Genomic DNA, 18,586 nt, shown 5'->3' with positions numbered 1-18,586 from the left:
TAGAGCCAAGCGATCCTGCCTCTGCCTTTGAGCACTAGAGTTACAAGTGTGCACCACCACACTTGGCTTTTTACATGGGTTCTGGAGATCAAACGGGTTCTCTCTCTTTTTTTTTTTACACAAGCACTTTACCAACTAAACCATAGCTCAACCCTGGGCCTTATGTTTTAAGTAAAATGCCTGGTTTGCGTTTTTTCTAAAGGGGTTCCATGACAGGGTGCTGGCCATGGAGAACATAGAGTAGATTGGTTTATCCAGGAATGTGACTCTGGGACATCATTCATCATCTCTGGGTCTCAGCTGCTTTTCTCTTTGTTTGTTTTGCTCAGCTATAGAATTAGTTATCTTAGTGAACTGCTAAGGCTTCTTTGGACACACTGAGGACCCTAAGAGACAGCCTCCATCTTTTTGGAACTCACAAGAAAGTCCTGAGATAGCCCCACACTGTGGTTATGCCAAGATGGCAGCCAGGGAATGAACAGAATGGAGAAACTACTTCAGCTCCTGATGATACTGTGGAGCCCTTCTTCACTGACCTCTTCTCCCCTGGGGCAGCTTGACCCCTGTGACTTAATCAAGACCTTCTATGTGACTTAGGTTCCTTCTCAGCTGTTAGAATTTGGTCCCTTGATTCCTAATGAAGCCTATTTAGCTAAGACTTGGTCCTATATTGTAAGTAAAAATAAACTTTGAAAGGCAAGCCATGTATTTCTCAAAACCCAGGAAGTAAAACTGAATGCAAGTGCTTCCATATGAAATTCAAGAAGGCTACTCTGAAGGTGTAAGTCTGAAGGTTTTCTGGGGGCCCCCGTGAGACAGTGGAAATGCTCAGAGCCTTCATTTCTACCCCTTTGGGAGGGGCCCTGGTGAATTGAAGCAGTGAAGAATGGCAGAAATCTTGAGAGCTTGCCTTGGAGACAAGCTCAAGACCCCTAGCTCTGTGATTTTGGAGAAGTTACTTAACCTGTCTTGTTTTTGTTTTGTTTGAGGCAAGTTATTGCTGTGTAGCTCCAGCTGGCCTGGTACTCACTATATAGCCAAGCTGCCCTCAAGTTCAAGGCAAGCCTCCTGCCTCACTTTCCCAAGTGCTGGGGTGACCAAGGCTGGCTGAAATTACTCAGCCTTTCAGAGAGTCCATTCCTCTAACACCTCTGTTGCATGTCAGATGTGTTAGAGGAACTGGGTGGGTACCTAATTGTGTCATTTCTGTGACTTCCTGGTTGTCTAATGGTTATGACTCCTGCCTTTTCTGTTGTTCATTCATCCCTTGAGTAAACATTTACTGAGTACCTGGCATATAGAAGGCATTATTCTAGGGATATGGGAGAGAACCAGGAGACAAACATCTCTGCTATCTCAACACTTACACCTCATAAGCAGAAACAGATGACAAACTAAATAAGAACCTTGCACATGAGAAAGAAGATGCAGTGGATAACAATAAAGCAAGAAAAGAAGTCAAGATGCTAGGGATAGGAAAGGGGTGTCACCATTTGGAAGAATTGATTGATGTTGCCCCCATTCATGCTTGGGTAACTAGTGCTTGCTAAATGCTTTGCAAGGCCCCTGCAGGGGCATCTGATACAAAAGGCTGTTAGAACTCCTCTTGTGGGTTCATGGAGTCATGCTGAACTAGGATCAGTACCTGGGTCTTCATAGTGCCTGTGTTGCTTTGGCGCCACCTGTTGCCCAGATGCCCCAAGGTAACCATGGCAATGAGAAATAAAACTGAGAGGATGGAGAGGACATCCTTGATCCCCAAAGAGGGTGTCTTTAGACTTACCTTGTCCTCTAGTGTCACCTTTTATGTTTTGTCATGGTGAATGCACAGAACAGAGTAAATGAAAATTTAAAAAATAAATATTGGCTCAAAAAGTTGACTCTGCTCTCCTGGTTGATAACCAGACTCTGGGCTGCTTCCATCTTCTTCTAAGACAAAACAAAGTCCTCAGTAGCTCCTGTGGTGTGAGAAACTTTTCTCAGGAATGGGCTGTCTTTATTTACTCATACTTAACCAAAGCACATATTTGCAGCCTATCCTGTTTGGAAAAGTAGTAAACGTGGAACCCACTTCCCCAAAGTCATGAACATTTCATTTTGGAAATGACTCATACATGAATATTGCATTTGAGTATTATAACCTGGGACATCACATTAAAATTACAAGAAGATGCTTCTAGCCCATGATGGAATGTGGGGTTTTAATGCAGCTCCACGAAAGGAGGGATTTGTTAGGCTCCTCATCGACAGGTTCTTTTTCACTTTCTCTCTCTGCTAGTATGGTTTCCATATGAATTTTCACATAAGTTATCTATTTAGCATGGTCCTGTGCAGCCCCTGGACAGTATTGTATGATGATTAGTAGCCAGGGTCAAGACAGGAGTTGATATTTCAAAGCCCAAGGCTTCCTGTCGCACTCCAATTTTGTTTCTGTGGAAGTGGTAGCATGTTTATAATGAACAGCTCCCACTGAACTTCCCAAGAAGAAGGAGACTTTATGAATGAACTCATCAGGAAAAGAATAAAACCAGGGATACTGGACACCCAGGTCTTCTGGATATCTGGGTGTTCTGGTGGATTCTGTCAATATGAGTCCTCTGTGTGTCTTTGGGAAAGTGGCCAGCCTAGCATGGAGCAGGATTATTGCAGGGGTGAGGCCACCCTCACATGGAGCAGGACTGCTGCAGGGTTGAGCCAGCCTAGCATGAACAGAACTGTTGCAGGGGTGAGACCAGCCTAGCATTGAGCAGGACTGCTGCAGGGGTGAGCCAGCCTGGCATGGAGCAGAACTGTTGCAGGGGTGAGGCCAGCCTGGCATGGAGCAGAACTGTTGCAGGGGTGAGGCCAGCCTGTCATGGAGCAGAACTGTTGGAGAGGTGAGGCCAGCCTAGCATGGAGCAGGACTGCTACAGGGGTGAGCCAGCCTGCATGGAGCAAACTGTTGCAGGGGTGAGCCAGCTGGCATGAGCAGAACTGTGCAGGGGTGAGGCCAGCCTCTCATGGAGCAGAACTGTTGGAGAGGTGAGGCCAGCCTAGCATGGAGCAGGACTGCTGCAGGGGTGAGGCCAGCCTAGCATGGAACAGGACTGCTGCAGGGGTGAGGCCAGCCTAGCATGGAGCAGGACTGTTCTGGGGGTGACAGGAGAAGATTCACACAGAGGGCTGCTAATCAAAGCTTCAGAGATTCAGATTCCTGAACCAGTGCATGGCTCAGAAGGCTGGAACAGCAGAAGGGAAGAAGGATCCCTGGATTGGGAACTTTCTGGACTGTAGACTCCCCATGGACACCTAGTTTAATCAGAGCAAGGATTTCATCTTTCCTTCTGCTTGACTCCCATGAGCAACTAGAACCGTGCCTAACACACAGTAGGTGTTCAACAAAGGCTGGCTGTGAGTGAACTAAAAGTTCAAGAAGAAAGCCTGCTTATAGTTCTGCCTACACTCCTAACACACCCACTTCCTTAGATCTCATGTAAGGAGCTTTGAATTTCCTAGCTGCAGAGAGAGAGAGAGAGACAGACAGACAGACACAGAAAAAGACAGAGACACAGAAACAGAGACAGAGAAGAAATACTACTTCTGCCCCATCTGCCTTGCATAGTCCTAAAGGAGATGAGAGAGAGAGAGAGAGAGAGAGAGAGAGAGAGAGAGAGAGAGATTTTTCTACTGTGAAAGACAGGGGCATCAATTTTATGTTTGCATGAGAAGAGTTCAGATGCACCTTTCACTTTTTTCCACCAAATGCAACCTGAGAGCATGTAAGTATCAAGCCATGGCAATACCAGTGGTCACTGAATTAGGCACGGACTGGAATTACAAGCTCTCATATCACATTATAGTTTGTGTAGATGCCTCAAAGCATAATTTATGCCCACCACTTCCACAAAAGTACTTATTAGATGTGCCAGGATGCCACCACATCTTGTCATTTAATGTGCTAATGAAATACCCAAAAGATCATAATTTGTTATTTTTTCAAAATATTTTATTAAACCCATGTATAATGTGTGAATTGAGAAACAGGTATGAACAGGGACTGCAGCTTGGTGGTTGAGTACCTGCCAAGCATGCTCAGACCCTGGGTTTGAACTTTAGTGCTGAAAAAAGAACAATATGCATTAATACTAACGTCATGGTTTTGTTGTGGTGTTTATAGCATAACTATGAGCAAGCTTTCTTCCTGAACTTTCAGTTTCTTCACAACAAGCCTTTATTGAACACCTATCACATGCTAAACATGGTTCTAGGTGCTTGTGGGGATCAAGAAGGAAGGATTTTCACTCTAACAAGCTTAGTATCCATGTGGAGCTTAAAACCCAGAAGGTTCCAAACATGCACTCATGCTGGAATCTAAATCTGATGCATGTGCATGTGTGTGTGCGTTTGTGTGTGTATATGTGTATCAACCCCAAGCTGGCCTCAGAGCTCAGCACATAGCAAAAGACGACCTTAAATTTATGTTCCTCCTGCCTCTACCCCCTGAGTGCTGGGATGATGTCATCATGCCAGGCAGATTCAAATGATACTGGAGACTGAACCATGGCTTCATGCATGCTATCTATGTAGGCATTTCTACCAACTGAGTTATGTCAGTGTGAGTGTACATGTGAGAGTGTGCATGTGAGTGTGAGTGAGTGAGCATGGAAAGGAATTTCATAGCACTGTCCTAAGATGAGGGCCCACGAGCTGCATTCATCACACTGTCACAGCAGCCACTAAAAGGCTGTTGGGAGAGATTTCTAGAAAAGTTAAGGTGAGACTGAATTTGCTCATATCTGTGTGAGCTTCTGGGTGGCTACACTAGATTCTCTGGGATCCAGTGGTTCTTCCATCCAATAGGGCAATGGTAATTCCTGCCCCATAGGTGTTGTGCCCTCCCTCACTCCAGAGGAATGAGCAGTGGGCTCATCACGAAATCCTGGCTCCAACAAGCACACAGAAAATACTCAATAAATGCCCTGATTATCACGATGGTGTCTTTGGGCTCAGGGAAGACCTCTCTTACCCAGGTACTCAAAGTCAACTTGTTTTGCCCAGATTCATTCGGAAACAGGGACTGGACCGTCTTTTCCTGGAGTGTGATGCACACATGTGGCGCCTGGGGGATCGGCGGATCCCAGAGGGCATTGCTGTGGACGGGGGCTCTGATTGGTTCCTGCTTAACCGGAAGTTTGTGGAATATGTGGCTTTCTCCACGGATGACCTGGTGACAAAGATGAAGCAGTTTTACTCTTACACCCTCCTTCCTGCTGAGGTGAGTACCAGGAAAGATCCCAGGTCGGAGGACAGGGACAGGGGCTGTGTGTAGCCTTAGCAGAGAGTGAATGTTTGGCAGTGTGAGCCTGGCTCCACGGGACTATCCTGTAAATCACCAGACGAGGCTGGAGAACCACACTGATCCCAGCAGACCTGACCTTATAGCAAGAACTATGGTGCACACACAGTGTCAGGGATGCTACCAACAGCCTGCATGTTCTCTCCGTGCAAAGTACAGAAAGCAGCCCTAGTCAAGGCACTCAGCCCTCACTTGTAACAGAAAAAATCCAATATTCAGAATTTTCTAAAAAAGATGTTATTGCTATTTTGCAGAAAAATAAAAACAAATTAAAATTGCAAACCCTCTGATTGTTGACTCTTTGCAATTGTGCAGTGCATGCTAACAGTTCCAGGACACGGCCACATCAACTTTTAATACATCCTCCAGTCATCAATCATGCAGTAAAGTAATAACCGTTTTCAGCACCAGTAATCCCTTTTCTCATTTGAATGCAGTTCTGTCATTCCTGTCAGTCCCTGATAGTGCTGTCTTCATTGTACACACATGTGTGTGCACACATGCGCACACTCTTGATCCAAACTTGCCCTGTGGAAACTAAACAGGATCTCTTTCACTGGCCTCTCCATTGTCGGCCATCACGGCCAAATGTTCAGGGCCCAGCCCTTCCTGTGGAGTGCACTGAACAAGCCCCTGAATCTTTTGTAGCATCCAGGTGCAGTCCCCATGGCACAAGGCTCAAGACCATTCTAAAACAGCCAGGCACATCCTGATATGTTGCCCATCACATGCTGGAAGCTGCCTTATCAGATCTGAGACTGGAGCATCTAGCTTCATCTCACTGACCTCCAGGCAGTTTTATCCTGACTTCTAACCTCGGGAAAAACCCCAGTGCGTGTTCTGTTTCCATGGAGCCTATGGCATTGCCCATGTGTGGTTCTCTGCTTCCCCCCTGTTGGGCCACAAGCTCAGATCACACAGTCTGGAACAAACCATGCGTCTCCATGGATGGTTCCCATGTATTATCAGGTCAGGGGCCAGCTCCCAGGAGGACTGGCTGTCTACACGCCTCAGTGTGAGGAGAACCTCAGCCTCTCTGAGCCAGGTTTTACTATTCTGTGCACATGTTAAGTCATCAGCTTTTAATCCTGTTTCAGCGAAAATCACCTTTTCTCTCCATTCTGATAACCTCCTCATCCATTATCTTGCAGGGAATTTCTGCATCGTTATAAAGGACACAGGGCAATTGGTAATTGGGTACTTTTCCCCACTGCTTGATGGAAGAGAGGTGCCTCTGTGGGCTTGTAGACAATTCAAGTTTAAATCCAGGTCCCCTGCCAATGTCATTAGCATCACAGGAAGACAAGTGAGTGGAGCTGAGTGGCAGGTGGAGCTTCATTTTGCCCCTCCGCCCATTTAGAAGAGATTCTCTGGGAGTTCGGTTGTTCTCAGCAATATGCCAATGACACCATTGGTGCCCACAACTCTGAGTGCGCTCTCTTCCCCACCCCTGCCTCAGCACTAAAACATGTCCCTGGGGTCTCTGTCAGACCCTCTCCCTCCATTGTGCTGTGTCTGCCTGCTTGTTCTTTCCTAGACAGCTCCGGGGCTTAGGGAAAAAAAATCCAAAGGCTGTGTCCATAAATTTGCAGCAGTCAGACACATATCCACCAACAGCTTCCCCTGGGAACCAGGGTCCAGAGGAAGCATATTCTCCAGTTGGCAGAGCTTGTTATAAAATAGTGCTGAAATAGAAATCTCCCTTCCCCTTCTCTTTCAGTGTCTCAGTGTCTCTAACCAAACATTATGTCTCCTCTCTGTCTCTCTTTTCCTCCCAGCATTACCTCTTTCTCAGAGTCCTTGAAAGAACTGGCCAAGAGTCCTAGAATTAGGAGAGGACTTTGGGCCCTGGTTCATTAGCATAGAAAGCACGCAGCCCACTTTTACTTGTGTTATGGCCACACTGTGTGGGCTCCTTCAGCACCGCGGACAGAAAACAACCCCCAATACCCCATCTAGCAACACCCTGAATAAGGACCTTGGACAGCAAGCACTCTGCTCTAGCTGCATTGTCTTAGTGCAGTGGCTCCTGGTCCAGCACTACCAATAAGAGCATCTCTCCCACCCACCTTTCCTTGTGTTGTAGTGAGAGTGATGGACGGCGAGCAGCCCTGCCCTTCCCTTCAATGTAGTCAGTGTATGAGTGGACCCAAGAGTCTGGCCTTCCTCATCCAGAGCTGAAATCCAAGTTCACTGGACATGGTTACCAATCTATTGCAGACCTGAAACCTATAGGTTCCCAGTCTGGCTCTTTGCAAGCAAGAGCCCTTGCAGCCTGTAGTTTCCTGGGAAGCTGTCCGCCCTGTTGGCTGCTGGTCCCCATTTGTTAATGCATCTTGAGAAACGATTCCTATCTGTTAAACAGACAGCAGATGTCCTGAGTGGTAAGGGGCAGATATCTTCATATCGGATTTTAAGCACTAGGGAGGAATGTTCAAGGCAATAGACCTGCAAGTAGATTTATCCCGTGAAGTCTAAACAGACATCTGCACTCTGAGATGGACAGGCCTGGCAGCTGATGTTGTGTGCCATGGTCCTCGGGGAGAACATGCCAATCCGACACACTTGATTGTATGTTCCTGGGTTCTCAGGCTGCACCCTTCTCTCCTTTGCAGTCCTTTTTCCACACAGTCCTGGAGAACAGCCCGCACTGCGACACCATGGTGGACAACAACCTGCGCATCACCAACTGGAACCGCAAGCTGGGCTGCAAGTGCCAGTACAAACACATCGTGGACTGGTGTGGCTGCTCCCCCAATGACTTCAAGCCTCAGGACTTCCATCGCTTCCAGGTGAGCCCACCTGCCCCCCCACACATTCCAAGGAAGCCACTGCAAGCCCTTAAGGCCAGACCGATGAGCCATCTTATCCTCACTGCCCAGCAGTTAGCAAGCATGTGTCCCATGCCAAGTGGCTAAACTAGCCTCCCCAGATTGACTCATGAACCTCCCAATAGCCCTGACGTGTGTGTGTTGCTGCTCTTATGACCCTTCCATCTTAGAGATAAACTGAGGTGCAAATGTTTGGAAACCCTGTTCATGATCACACATCCCAGGCTAGAGAAACAGACATTCAAGAAAGAGTAAGTGCTACACAAACATGAGGACCTGAGTTTGGATCCACAGCACCCACAGTAGAAGCCTGGAGTGGCTGTGTCTTTAACCCTGGTGCTGAGGAATGGGAGAGAGGAAAATCCATGTGGTAGAGTGGGCAGCAGGCTAGCTGAAAATGGTAAGCTCCAGGTTCAGTGAAATACTGTCTCAAGGCAGAGAGCCCTAGGGGGGATGCTCAACATCCTCTTCCAAGCTCTATACACACATGCACAGATGTTTGCACCTGCACACACACATACACAGACAAACACTACACTACAAAGACAGACAGACAGACTGACTGAATCATGGATGAATACATACAATAAGAGATGATGTAACCCAAGCATCAATTTCCAAAGTCATTCCCATCATCTTCTCTATATTGCCTCTCAGTCACAATCCCTGGTAATATTTATTAAAACAATTTTTTCTGGGTATATGCTTGACTATATTAAAGGCAGATTTTTCACCCCGGCACTCCTGGCATTGTGACTGGGTCAGTGTGTTATTAGGGACCATCCTCTGTGGTCTCCACCCACAGGTGCAGCTGCATCTTCAACTGTCATGACCAAAGATGTCCAACAATGTCCAAAAATATGCCCTATGTTCAAACTTTCTCCTTGGTGAGAACCACTGGTCTCCAGCAAAGGCTAGAATATTATTGTATTGCACTTTGGAAAAACCTGAGGAGTATCCAGGTTGGGAGACTACCATGTTCTGTAAACTTGAAGGAATAACTAGAGGTGGAAACATCATTACTTGTACAGCTGTCTCTGCATAACCTTTCACTGTACAGTCCTGATCAGTGTGGAGGTAGCAGGGTAGGAAATGCTCACCTGCTTACCACAAGCCAGAAGAGAGCCTTGGCCCCCCAGTCCTACTCTAGATGGACTTTCTTCTCACTCTATTTCCTCCCCCAGGACAGTGTGATGCCTGGGAATTGTGAGCTCTGTGTTTCTTCCTCTTCTCTTTCTAGTGGAACAAAAACAACAACAAAAAAACACCCTAGAAAATGCTGAAACAGGTCAGGTGAGGTCCCTATAGTTGTCACATGGAGATGACATTCTGCTTTGCAGAAGGATGGCAGGCACAGCAGCACAAGCTGATGACACCAGGAGACATCCTTGATGTGGTAATGCATAATCAAAATTGCCTTTGTCTAGCTTCAGGTCTCTTGACCTGGTCCCTTGGAGCATAGCTACAGATATGTAGCATCGCTATCACCAGGAGGCTTGTCCAGGATGCAGAACCTCAGCCTTTTGCACAGCTACAAGGCAAGACCAAACAGAGACCATGTAGAAGGCCACCATGTGATTAGGATACTGTCATGTTGGATCTACTCTTTATCAGCTGTGTGCCAGACCCTCTTTGGGCATTGGCTTTGCTGGGATGGAGGTCATCTGCTTGTAGGTGGCCATACTGAAGCAAAGAGGAATTAAAATTCTTTTTTGTGGCTATGCAGCTAATGAATTTGGTAGGGCTAAGGATATGTAGGTATGTTAGTACCCACTAGTTCTGTACCTCTGTGGACACAGAAAAAGCAGCCATTTTCCTGTTGTTATTTATTATTTCCCAACATCCCAACTGACCATCTTTCACTGCTTATATGATGCACTGAAAGCTGCCAGGATCCCACAGACTAATGTTAACTTAAGCATAAACTTGGGTGACTTGGGACTCTCCACTCACTGTCTGTGCAAAGCAAGAAGGCTGCAGGGGCAATGCCTTACCTGTCCAAAAGAAGAAAAGTGGCCATGCCTTTGTCTAGGGTGATCCCAGCCTTTGCTGCAGACCTTCAGCATTTAAAGATAGTAGCCCAGAGCCTTAGTATGCTGACTCTTGGGAGTGTTGCTACCTCAGGCTGTTCCTGGTGGTGGCATCTGTAAGACAGTCACAACTTCCTGGGGACATCATGGTCTCCAATGAACCAGGCTAACTTAGAGAGTGAGGTATATGCACACAGCTCTTTCTTTTGCAATAAGTAAAGACAAGGCTATCCTTCAATATCTAGACTCTCTGCTGTCTCTTAGAAGCAGAGAGTTCTTTTCCAAGGAACTCTGAGGAAGAGAATGATAAAAATAGACTCATACATACCCTTGGGGCTAGAGAGGTGGCTCATTGATTAAGAGTAGTCCTGCTCTTCTAGAGGACCCAAGTTGAGTTCCCAGCACCATGTCAGATGGCTCACATCTGCCTGTAACTCCAGCTTCAGGGAATCCAGCACCCTTTTCTGGCCTATGAAAACATGTGCTAGTAACTCATGCCTCTGTACCCACTTCAAAGACAGGGAAATTGAGGTTGAGGCAGTTGGGAGATATGCCTAAAGACATGCACACTTAGTACATAGCAGGGGGCGTGAACTCAAGTGGGTTGAGTTCCTAGTGCTGTCCAACCCCTCTCCAAAACAGAGATCCCAGGGCCCAGGAAGTGAAGGTGATGAGATGCTCAGCACCAAGCGCAGGATGTTTCTTTCTTAGGGGCTTCCTGCTCACTCACCAGTCCATCGTAGAGAGATGTGACAAAAAAGCTCAGGGTTTGGAGCTGTGGGATGTGGTGCAAGTGTTGAAGCTGTGAGCATTTCCTGAGTATCGGTTCCTCATCTGTAGAATGGGAATTATGACCCTGCCTGGCTGACTTGTCAGAGACTTAGGTGACGAACTTGTGATGCCCTCCGTACAATGTCCCCAGAGTTATCAGTATCATTATTGCAGTCGTTAGTCCTCTGAAGGGCACACCATACTCAACTCACAGCAACAGTTGACCAGAGTAAACTCCTCAAGGGACAGGGCTGTGTGTTAGCTCTTTGTACAGTCCTGGGCCATGGGTCAGCACACTACAACTCCCTGGCCAGAGTCAGCCTAGCCTACTCTTATAATAAAGTTCTGTTGGAATGCAGCTACCACCACTGCTCACTTACCATTTTGTCTCTGGGTGTTTCCATGCCTCAGAGTTGGTGCTTTACATATCTACATTTTTGCCTTCTGCTGAAGAAGTTTGTGAAGCTCTGCCTAAGTAATAGTATAACACTTGCAGATGGCAGGTGCTTTGTGTTTTATTTCTTTATGTGCACATATGAGTGTGCGTGCATGCGTGCGTGCGTGCGTGCGTGCGTGCGTGTGTGTGTGTGTGTGTGTGTGTGTGTGTGTGTGTTTATGTGTCTATGTGTGCAGAGACCAACTTTAGGCATCATTTCTCCAGACGCTGTTATAGAACTCAGTCCTCTAGGCAAAACAACTCCCACCTTCAAGAGACCAGCTGTGCCTATTTGCAAAAGTCCATCATGATGTAGCCTATTGACTGTGGACATTTCTGCATAGGAGGGTGGCCTCTGGCCTGTGGACATTCCTGCATAGGAGGGTGGCCTCTGGGCAATGGACATTCCTACATATGAGCAGTCAACAGGATCATTGAACTCTCACCTGAGTATCTAGCTAGCTGTTCTGTCCTAATTGCATATGGCCCCGGGGTTCTCAGGGAAAGGATAGAGGATGTAGGCTGGAGAAGTTTAACATGAAGAGAATCCGTCTGTGCAGCTAGGGAGCCATCTTCTCTGCTGGGTGCAGACCTTCCAGGTGCTTCAGAGTAACCATGCCCCTGCCTAGAACCTCTCACCCATGTTCTATAAGAGCCTAATAAACTCATTTGTTCCCCCAGGGTGATCATTGGTTTAACTGAACTTTGGTTTGTCGTTGAGGTCTTATGAAGAGGGAGTAGATATTTAAGTCTCCCAAGAGGGAGCATTTTCACAATACTGTCCATGAAGCAGAGTTTCTCACTGAGCCCAGAATTCCCTAATTAAGCTAGACTGGCCAACGAGCCCCGAGGATCCGCCCATCTGTACCTCTCCAGCCCCAGGATTACAGGCACACATCACCATGGCTAGCGTTTTCACATGGGTCCAGAAACCCAACTCAAGGCCTCCTGCTTACCTAGCAAACACTTCACTGACTGAGCTTTTTCCCTCAGTCAGCATATATTGTCTCGAACTTTGAACCCTAACTCTTCATCCGGGATCAGCCACTGATTTGCTGTATATCTGTGAATCAATCCCCTTCTCCCTCTGGACCCATTCCCATGAGTTCTCAGTTTACATGGGAAAACATTATAATCAGTTGGGAATTTTACTTACATTTCTGAAAGTCACCAGAGTGGCTGAGTAGGAGAAAAGGGCAAGGGCTGTGGGTTTACCTGGTGAAAGTCTTGCTCAGACCACGGCCTGGCTAATCATTACCCTGAGATAGGTTGTATGTAGTCTTATTGGTGCTAAGAAAAACAGCTGCTAGTTGAAGGGAAGTTTTTATTTCATTGTAAAACGTTCATCTAGCAGATCTGTGATCCTGAAACTCAAGGTTAACTGAAACAGAGGATAATTTTAGAATGAATGAGGAAGAGTCATAGACAAAGTGGAGTCCCATATGTGAATGACTGGGTTTTCCTGTGGAGTTACTTGGAAAGCCTACCAAATGCAGAGTGCCATCCATACCTCCAGCTCCTGGAGCATGTGAAATCTCATGCCTAGAGTGTCCCTGGTGAGCCTGCCAGTCAGCTGGGATGCCAGGGGACACTAAGGCACGGCAGAGACAATGACGGGAAGAACAGTCCATGATTTATCTAAAGGGATGGGTTGCTGTTCTTGTTTACCTACCACTACCACTTCAGAATGTGACCTGGGTTTCCCACAACAGTTGCTGTTTAAAAAGGTGGCGCACAGCCGGGGCGTGGTAGCGCACGCCTTTAATCCCAGCACTCGGGAGGCAGAGGCAGGCAGATCTTTGTGAGTTCGAGGCCAGCCTGGGCTACCAAGTGAGTTCCAAGAAAGGTGCAAAGCTACACAGAGAAACCCTGTCTCGAAAAAAAAAAAAAAAAAAAAAAAGGTGGCGCATGCCTTTAATCCCAGCACTCGGGAGGCAGAGGCAGGCGATCTCTGTGAGTCGGGCCAGCCTGGGCTACCAAGTGAGTTCCAGGAAAGGCGCAAAGCTACACAGAGAAACCTGTCTCAAAAAACCAAAAACAAAAAAATAAAAAGAAAAGAAAAGAAAAAGAAAAAAAAGAAGCCAGAATTGTTTCCACAAATCTTCCACTTTGTAAATATTGCCAATAGTCTGATTTTAAGGTGTTCTCCCAGCCAAGTAAAATTGCTCATCTATGACCTTCACTAAAACACTGAGCGCCACCCTAGCACTGACCACCCATGATTCAGTTCATGTCAGGGTCATTTGGGTGGTGATTCCTATGTGTCCACCATGCTTGGATGTCTTGCAGGTTCTAACATTGTCCCACTTTTATAGAAGAGAATGTTGAAAGGTCATGGAGTCCCAGGGCTGGAGTTTGAACCTGGCAAGCTTACAGAAGTGTCTTTCCTCTCCTCGAAGGGTGCAGGATGATGGCCTCCCCCGCCCCACCCCATTGTTTGATGATAAACTTTTCTTGTATCTCTCCTGAGCACAGCAGACAGCCCGGCCCACCTTCTTTGCCCGAAAATTTGAAGCCGTAGTGAACCAGGAAATCATTGGGCAGCTGGACTCTTACCTGTATGGGAACTATCCTGCGGGCACCCCGGGCCTCCGCTCCTACTGGGAGAATGTCTATGACGAGCCGGATGGCATCCACAGCCTCAGCGATGTGGCGCTTACCCTGTACCACTCCTTCATCCGTATGGGCCTGCGAAGGGCAGAGTCGTCCCTGCACACTGACGGGGAAAACAGCTGCAGGTGAGCCAGGTGCTGAGCTGGGTCACTGGCAGAACAAGGTGCTACGCCATGCCTCTCTGTTCCCTGCTCTCCCTGGTCACTACGTGAGTCCCTCCACTCTGTGCTAATGCTCTGCTTCTTAGCTTACATTTATTCTCCAAACACAAGCCCTAATCATAGTCTCCATCTTTCCCTCCCTCCCTTCTTTCCTTCTCATCAGCCTATCTTCCTTGGTTTTTCTCTTTTGCAAATAGTATCTCACTGTGTCACCCAGGCTGACCTTAAGCTCACTCACTGTGACCCTCCAGCCTCAGCCCCCACGTCTGAGATCACAGGTGTGCACCATTATATCTGACTTTGGACAAGGTGTGAACTCCTCAGATCCCCAGTTTCTTCATATGTAAGATGAAAAGAAAGTGCTCACAAGCCACCTCCTGAGCGTGTACTATGACCCTCATTTTAATCTTATTTTACATGCTGAGGTGTTCAGCTAGCTTTCATGAGATTTTGATGCCCTAGTGACCCTTATTAAGCCATCACATGGCTAGCAGTGAGTGTTCTGGTTAAGATAGTAACCGTAAGGAGCACCTCCCGTTGCTGTTTCATTGTGGCTCTTTATTTACTATCCCTACCATCACTGCATAGTTTACCTTTCCTGGTCATTAAGGTCATCCAGTCATCCATTTCCACCCTGTCAGAAGCTTATGTGTGTTATGCATGTGTGTACATATTCATGTAACTGTGGAAGCCAGAGACCAATGTCAGGTACGCTCCTCTATCACTCTTCGTCTCATTTCCTACGTTTTTTGAAGTATTAATATGTACTTGTGCCTTTGTGTGGGTATAGGGATATGTGCATATGAGTATGGGTGGCCACGGAGGCCAGAAGAAGGCATTGGGCACCCTGGAATTGGAGTTATAGGCTGTTTTGAGCTACCCACTCTGGATGCTGGGAACTGAACTAGTGTCCTCTACAAGAGCATTGTAAGCCCTTGCTGACTGCTCAGTCACCTTTGTAGCCCACTGTGTGTGTGTGTGTGTGTGTGTGTGTGTGTGTGTGTTCACTGATTCAGTAAGATTGGCCAGCAAACCCCAGGGGTCCTTCTGTCTCCCCAGTCAGTGCTGGTAATACAGGCACATGCCACAAGTCTGGATTTTTAGTGGGTACTGGGGATCTGAATTCAGGTCTTCACACTTGCATGGCAAGCAATTTTACCAATGGAGCTATCTCCCAATCTACCTCTTGGGTCAAAGGTTCCTGCCACCCCCACTCTTACCCTCCCCAAGTCAAAGGGACATCAGACCCATCTCATGTGGTTGTACCACCCAGTATCAATGTCAGCAAGTGTCTTGTCCCCCTGGCCAGACTGTGGGAAGAATGTAAACCTTGGAACCACAGACCATCTGCCTAGTATACAGCATCTTGCCCCAAACTTGGGAGGCAACTGTTCTTCTGGACCAGCTTAATCATGAGCTTCCTAGAACCTATAAGATAAATGATCTTATAGGGAATTCCAAAAGACACTCCCGATTTATTTAGGGTTGTTGAAACTTTCTCCTGGTACTTGCTTTGGAATGAAGCAAGCCATCTAGTTGCCTCAGGCCCAGAATCCTTTGGCTTTTCTCCTTCATTTTTTATTGTGATGGAGCTATTGTGCCTTGCCGTGGGCAAAGCCATGTATTTATGAATCGGAGGCTAGGAATAAATCAGGACAAAGGACCCTTATCCCAAAAAAGGCAAAGGAGAATGAATTGCTACCCGTGGGGCATCTAGGGAAATAGCAAGTGCCTTTCATCTGATCTGGGCATTTCATGCACACTGTGCATTTCCAGGCTGCAGTACAACCTTTCATAAAACAGTGCTTATTGATTCATTTTCTCATTATAAAGTAATGCATGTGCTTTGCAGAAATGTTTGATATAGCAGATTCAAACATGAGAGCACAAGAAAATAGAGGCCACTTCTGATCCACCATGTAGGGATTAAGATGCCAATATGTTACTACCAAACCCCAACTCAGATGCCGGTAAATAATATAGTACTGGTGATTCAGCATGAGCCCTACAGGGGGCACTGTGCACACCGACCTAGACCACTTGAGCTCCATGCACCTACAAGTCAGTACGCACCCGGCAGGAGGTGCTGAGCAAACCGGCCATACCACTTGTACTACTTAGTTGAACTCTAGCCCAAGCTGCTCAGAAAGTCAACTTGAAGTTGACTACCAAACACTTGCCTTTTCAAGGCAAGCAGAAACCCAAAGTTGTATGTAGCTCTATGTTTTCCCCAAGCTCACCTAATGTAAATAAGAAGTGAGAGAAACATACCTTGGGCCAAACAAATGTTCCCACTACATTCTGTAAGTTATCGTACTGCCTCTTGGCTCTTTGGCTTTTCTTAGTGAAGTTGCTATTGCCATTCCCTAGGGATGGAGTAATGTGATAAGAAGGTGCAGAGGGCTGTGTGTTACGTCTCAGGCTACATGGTCCTCAGGTGTACTTAAGAAGCGCAAAGGTACAGGGAATCCTAGGTTTTCACTCACTCAGCAAGCATTGTTTGAACACCCACTGTGTACCAGGCTCTTTGATAGGCTTTGAACATTCACCTCTGACCCCGATAGACCTGACCCCAAGGTCCTGATCTTCACATTCTAGTGTGAAGACACACAGTCCCCAAGTGTGCACGTGTGACTGGGCATGTGCAATCACAGAGGTCAAAATTATCCGCAAGAATGGATGCTCTGCTGAGTTCGGAGCAAGTTCTCATTAAGCACAAAGGCAAGGCACAGCTCACCATATACTCACAAGAGAAGCGCATCCCCAGCAGACAGAGGGTCCTGTGCAAATGCCCTGGGGCACAACCGAGCTCAGCACACCCAACAGCCCAAAGTAAGGCACCTGAGGCCAGAAAGTGGGCAGTTTGGGCAGAGGGGAACAAAACAAGTAGAAAAGGACAGGGCTGTGCACTCCAGCTGCAAGTATTAAACACAGTGCTGTGGCTCACAAAGAAGCAACCAGTGTGACTCCAGTGAAGTTATTCCTGCCCCCACGGAGGCATTATGAAGGCTTGGGCCAGGCTCTGGCAGTACTCAGTAGAGCAGGAGGTGGAGCCAGACAACAAGAATTCTTGGTGGAGATGGCTGAGTGGGAGAAAGCGCTTGTCTCACAAGCATGAAGACTTTTGGATCTCCATCACTGTAACACCTGCCTCTAATCCCAGCAATGGTGAGGGGAACAGGAGACAATGGATCCTGGAGGCTCACAGGCCAACTAGCCTAGCCTAAGTGACAAAGTTCCAGGCCAATAAGAGACCTCATCTGAAACAAAAGGCAGAGGATACCCAAGGACTGATACCCAACACCGTCCTCTGGCCTCCACAGGCATTCTGTACACACACTCACCAACACCCCCACATGTACACACTCACCCCCAAATACACACACACACACACACACACACACACACACACACACACACACACACACACACGTACAGAAGAATGCAGAAAAGACAAGCAATAAGCCGGGCAGTGGTGGCGCATGCCTTTAATCCCAGCACTCGGGAGGCAAAGGCAGGCGGATCTCTGTGAGTTTGAGGCCAGCCTGGTCTACCAAGCGAGTTCCAGGAGAGGCACAAAGCTACACAGAGAAACCCTGTCTCGGGGGGGGGGGGGGGGGGGAAGACAAGCAATAAAAAAAACAGATTACTCCAGTACTCAACCTTCACTCATGTTCTTGACATTCAGCAATACTCAGTATGATTGACTGCTCCTTTCTGGAAATACTTTCTCCTTTGACTCCCAGGCAGCAAGCTTTCCTCTATCTGTGGCCTTCCCCACCTCACAAAACAAACACCAACAGTGCATTACCTGTGGACTGCTGGAACAATGCCTTGCGACAAATAGACCAGGGTTGGGAATTTGTAATCATCCCCTTCGTGCTCACTTGTGAATCAGCTGGGCCATCTTCCTTCCGAGTCTGGACCTGCCTCCCTTCTGCATCTGCAGCCAGCTGCAGGTCAGAAGGGTTGTTCTGCAGTTCTTGGTTGGGAACTGTTGACTAAATCACAATGGCACAGACTCGGACACTTTTGATGACTCTCATCCATTACCACTGACTCATCTTCCCACAAGCTAGCCTAAACACAACTTCCATGGTGACTGACCCCAAGAAGGCAAGAAGGTAGACACAAGGTTGACAAGGCCTGGATCAGAACAGCCATGGCATCTCTCCGCTTGCTATTGGCCAACGATGAGCCAGGAGTGGGAAATAGACTTCCACACCAGTGTAGAGAAGGCTGCAGATGTGCTCCAGATATTGGAAACCTGAGGCTTTGGGGACACCTGTGCAGGTGAACACAGACTCTTCCAAGGCTATATGAAGGAGTCCAAGTACCACATGTGATCATTCTCATATAAACTAACTAATGTTAAGGCAAGCATAGTTGCCTACATCTGTAATTTCAGC

The 18,586-nt window shown here is 47.3% G+C and overlaps 1 protein-coding gene across 1 annotated transcript in view; it reads left to right on the top strand.

Annotated features, from left to right (window-relative positions):
* Positions 1–18,586, top strand: part of Xylt1 (xylosyltransferase 1) — a 296,511-nt gene that overhangs the window by 261,933 nt on the left and 15,992 nt on the right. The window contains exons 7-9 of the mRNA XM_028867781.2: positions 5,038–5,254; positions 7,951–8,127; positions 13,879–14,141. Of these exons, the coding sequence (XP_028723614.2) occupies positions 5,038–5,254; positions 7,951–8,127; positions 13,879–14,141 (657 nt within the window). The remainder of the gene's footprint in view (positions 1–5,037; positions 5,255–7,950; positions 8,128–13,878; positions 14,142–18,586) is intronic.

This window comes from Peromyscus leucopus, chromosome 1 (genome assembly GCF_004664715.2).
Source record: "Peromyscus leucopus breed LL Stock chromosome 1, UCI_PerLeu_2.1, whole genome shotgun sequence".
NCBI lineage: Eukaryota > Metazoa > Chordata > Mammalia > Rodentia > Cricetidae > Peromyscus > Peromyscus leucopus.
Note: the sequence above shows the minus strand (reverse complement) of the source record. Positions and strands in the feature narration are given on the sequence as shown.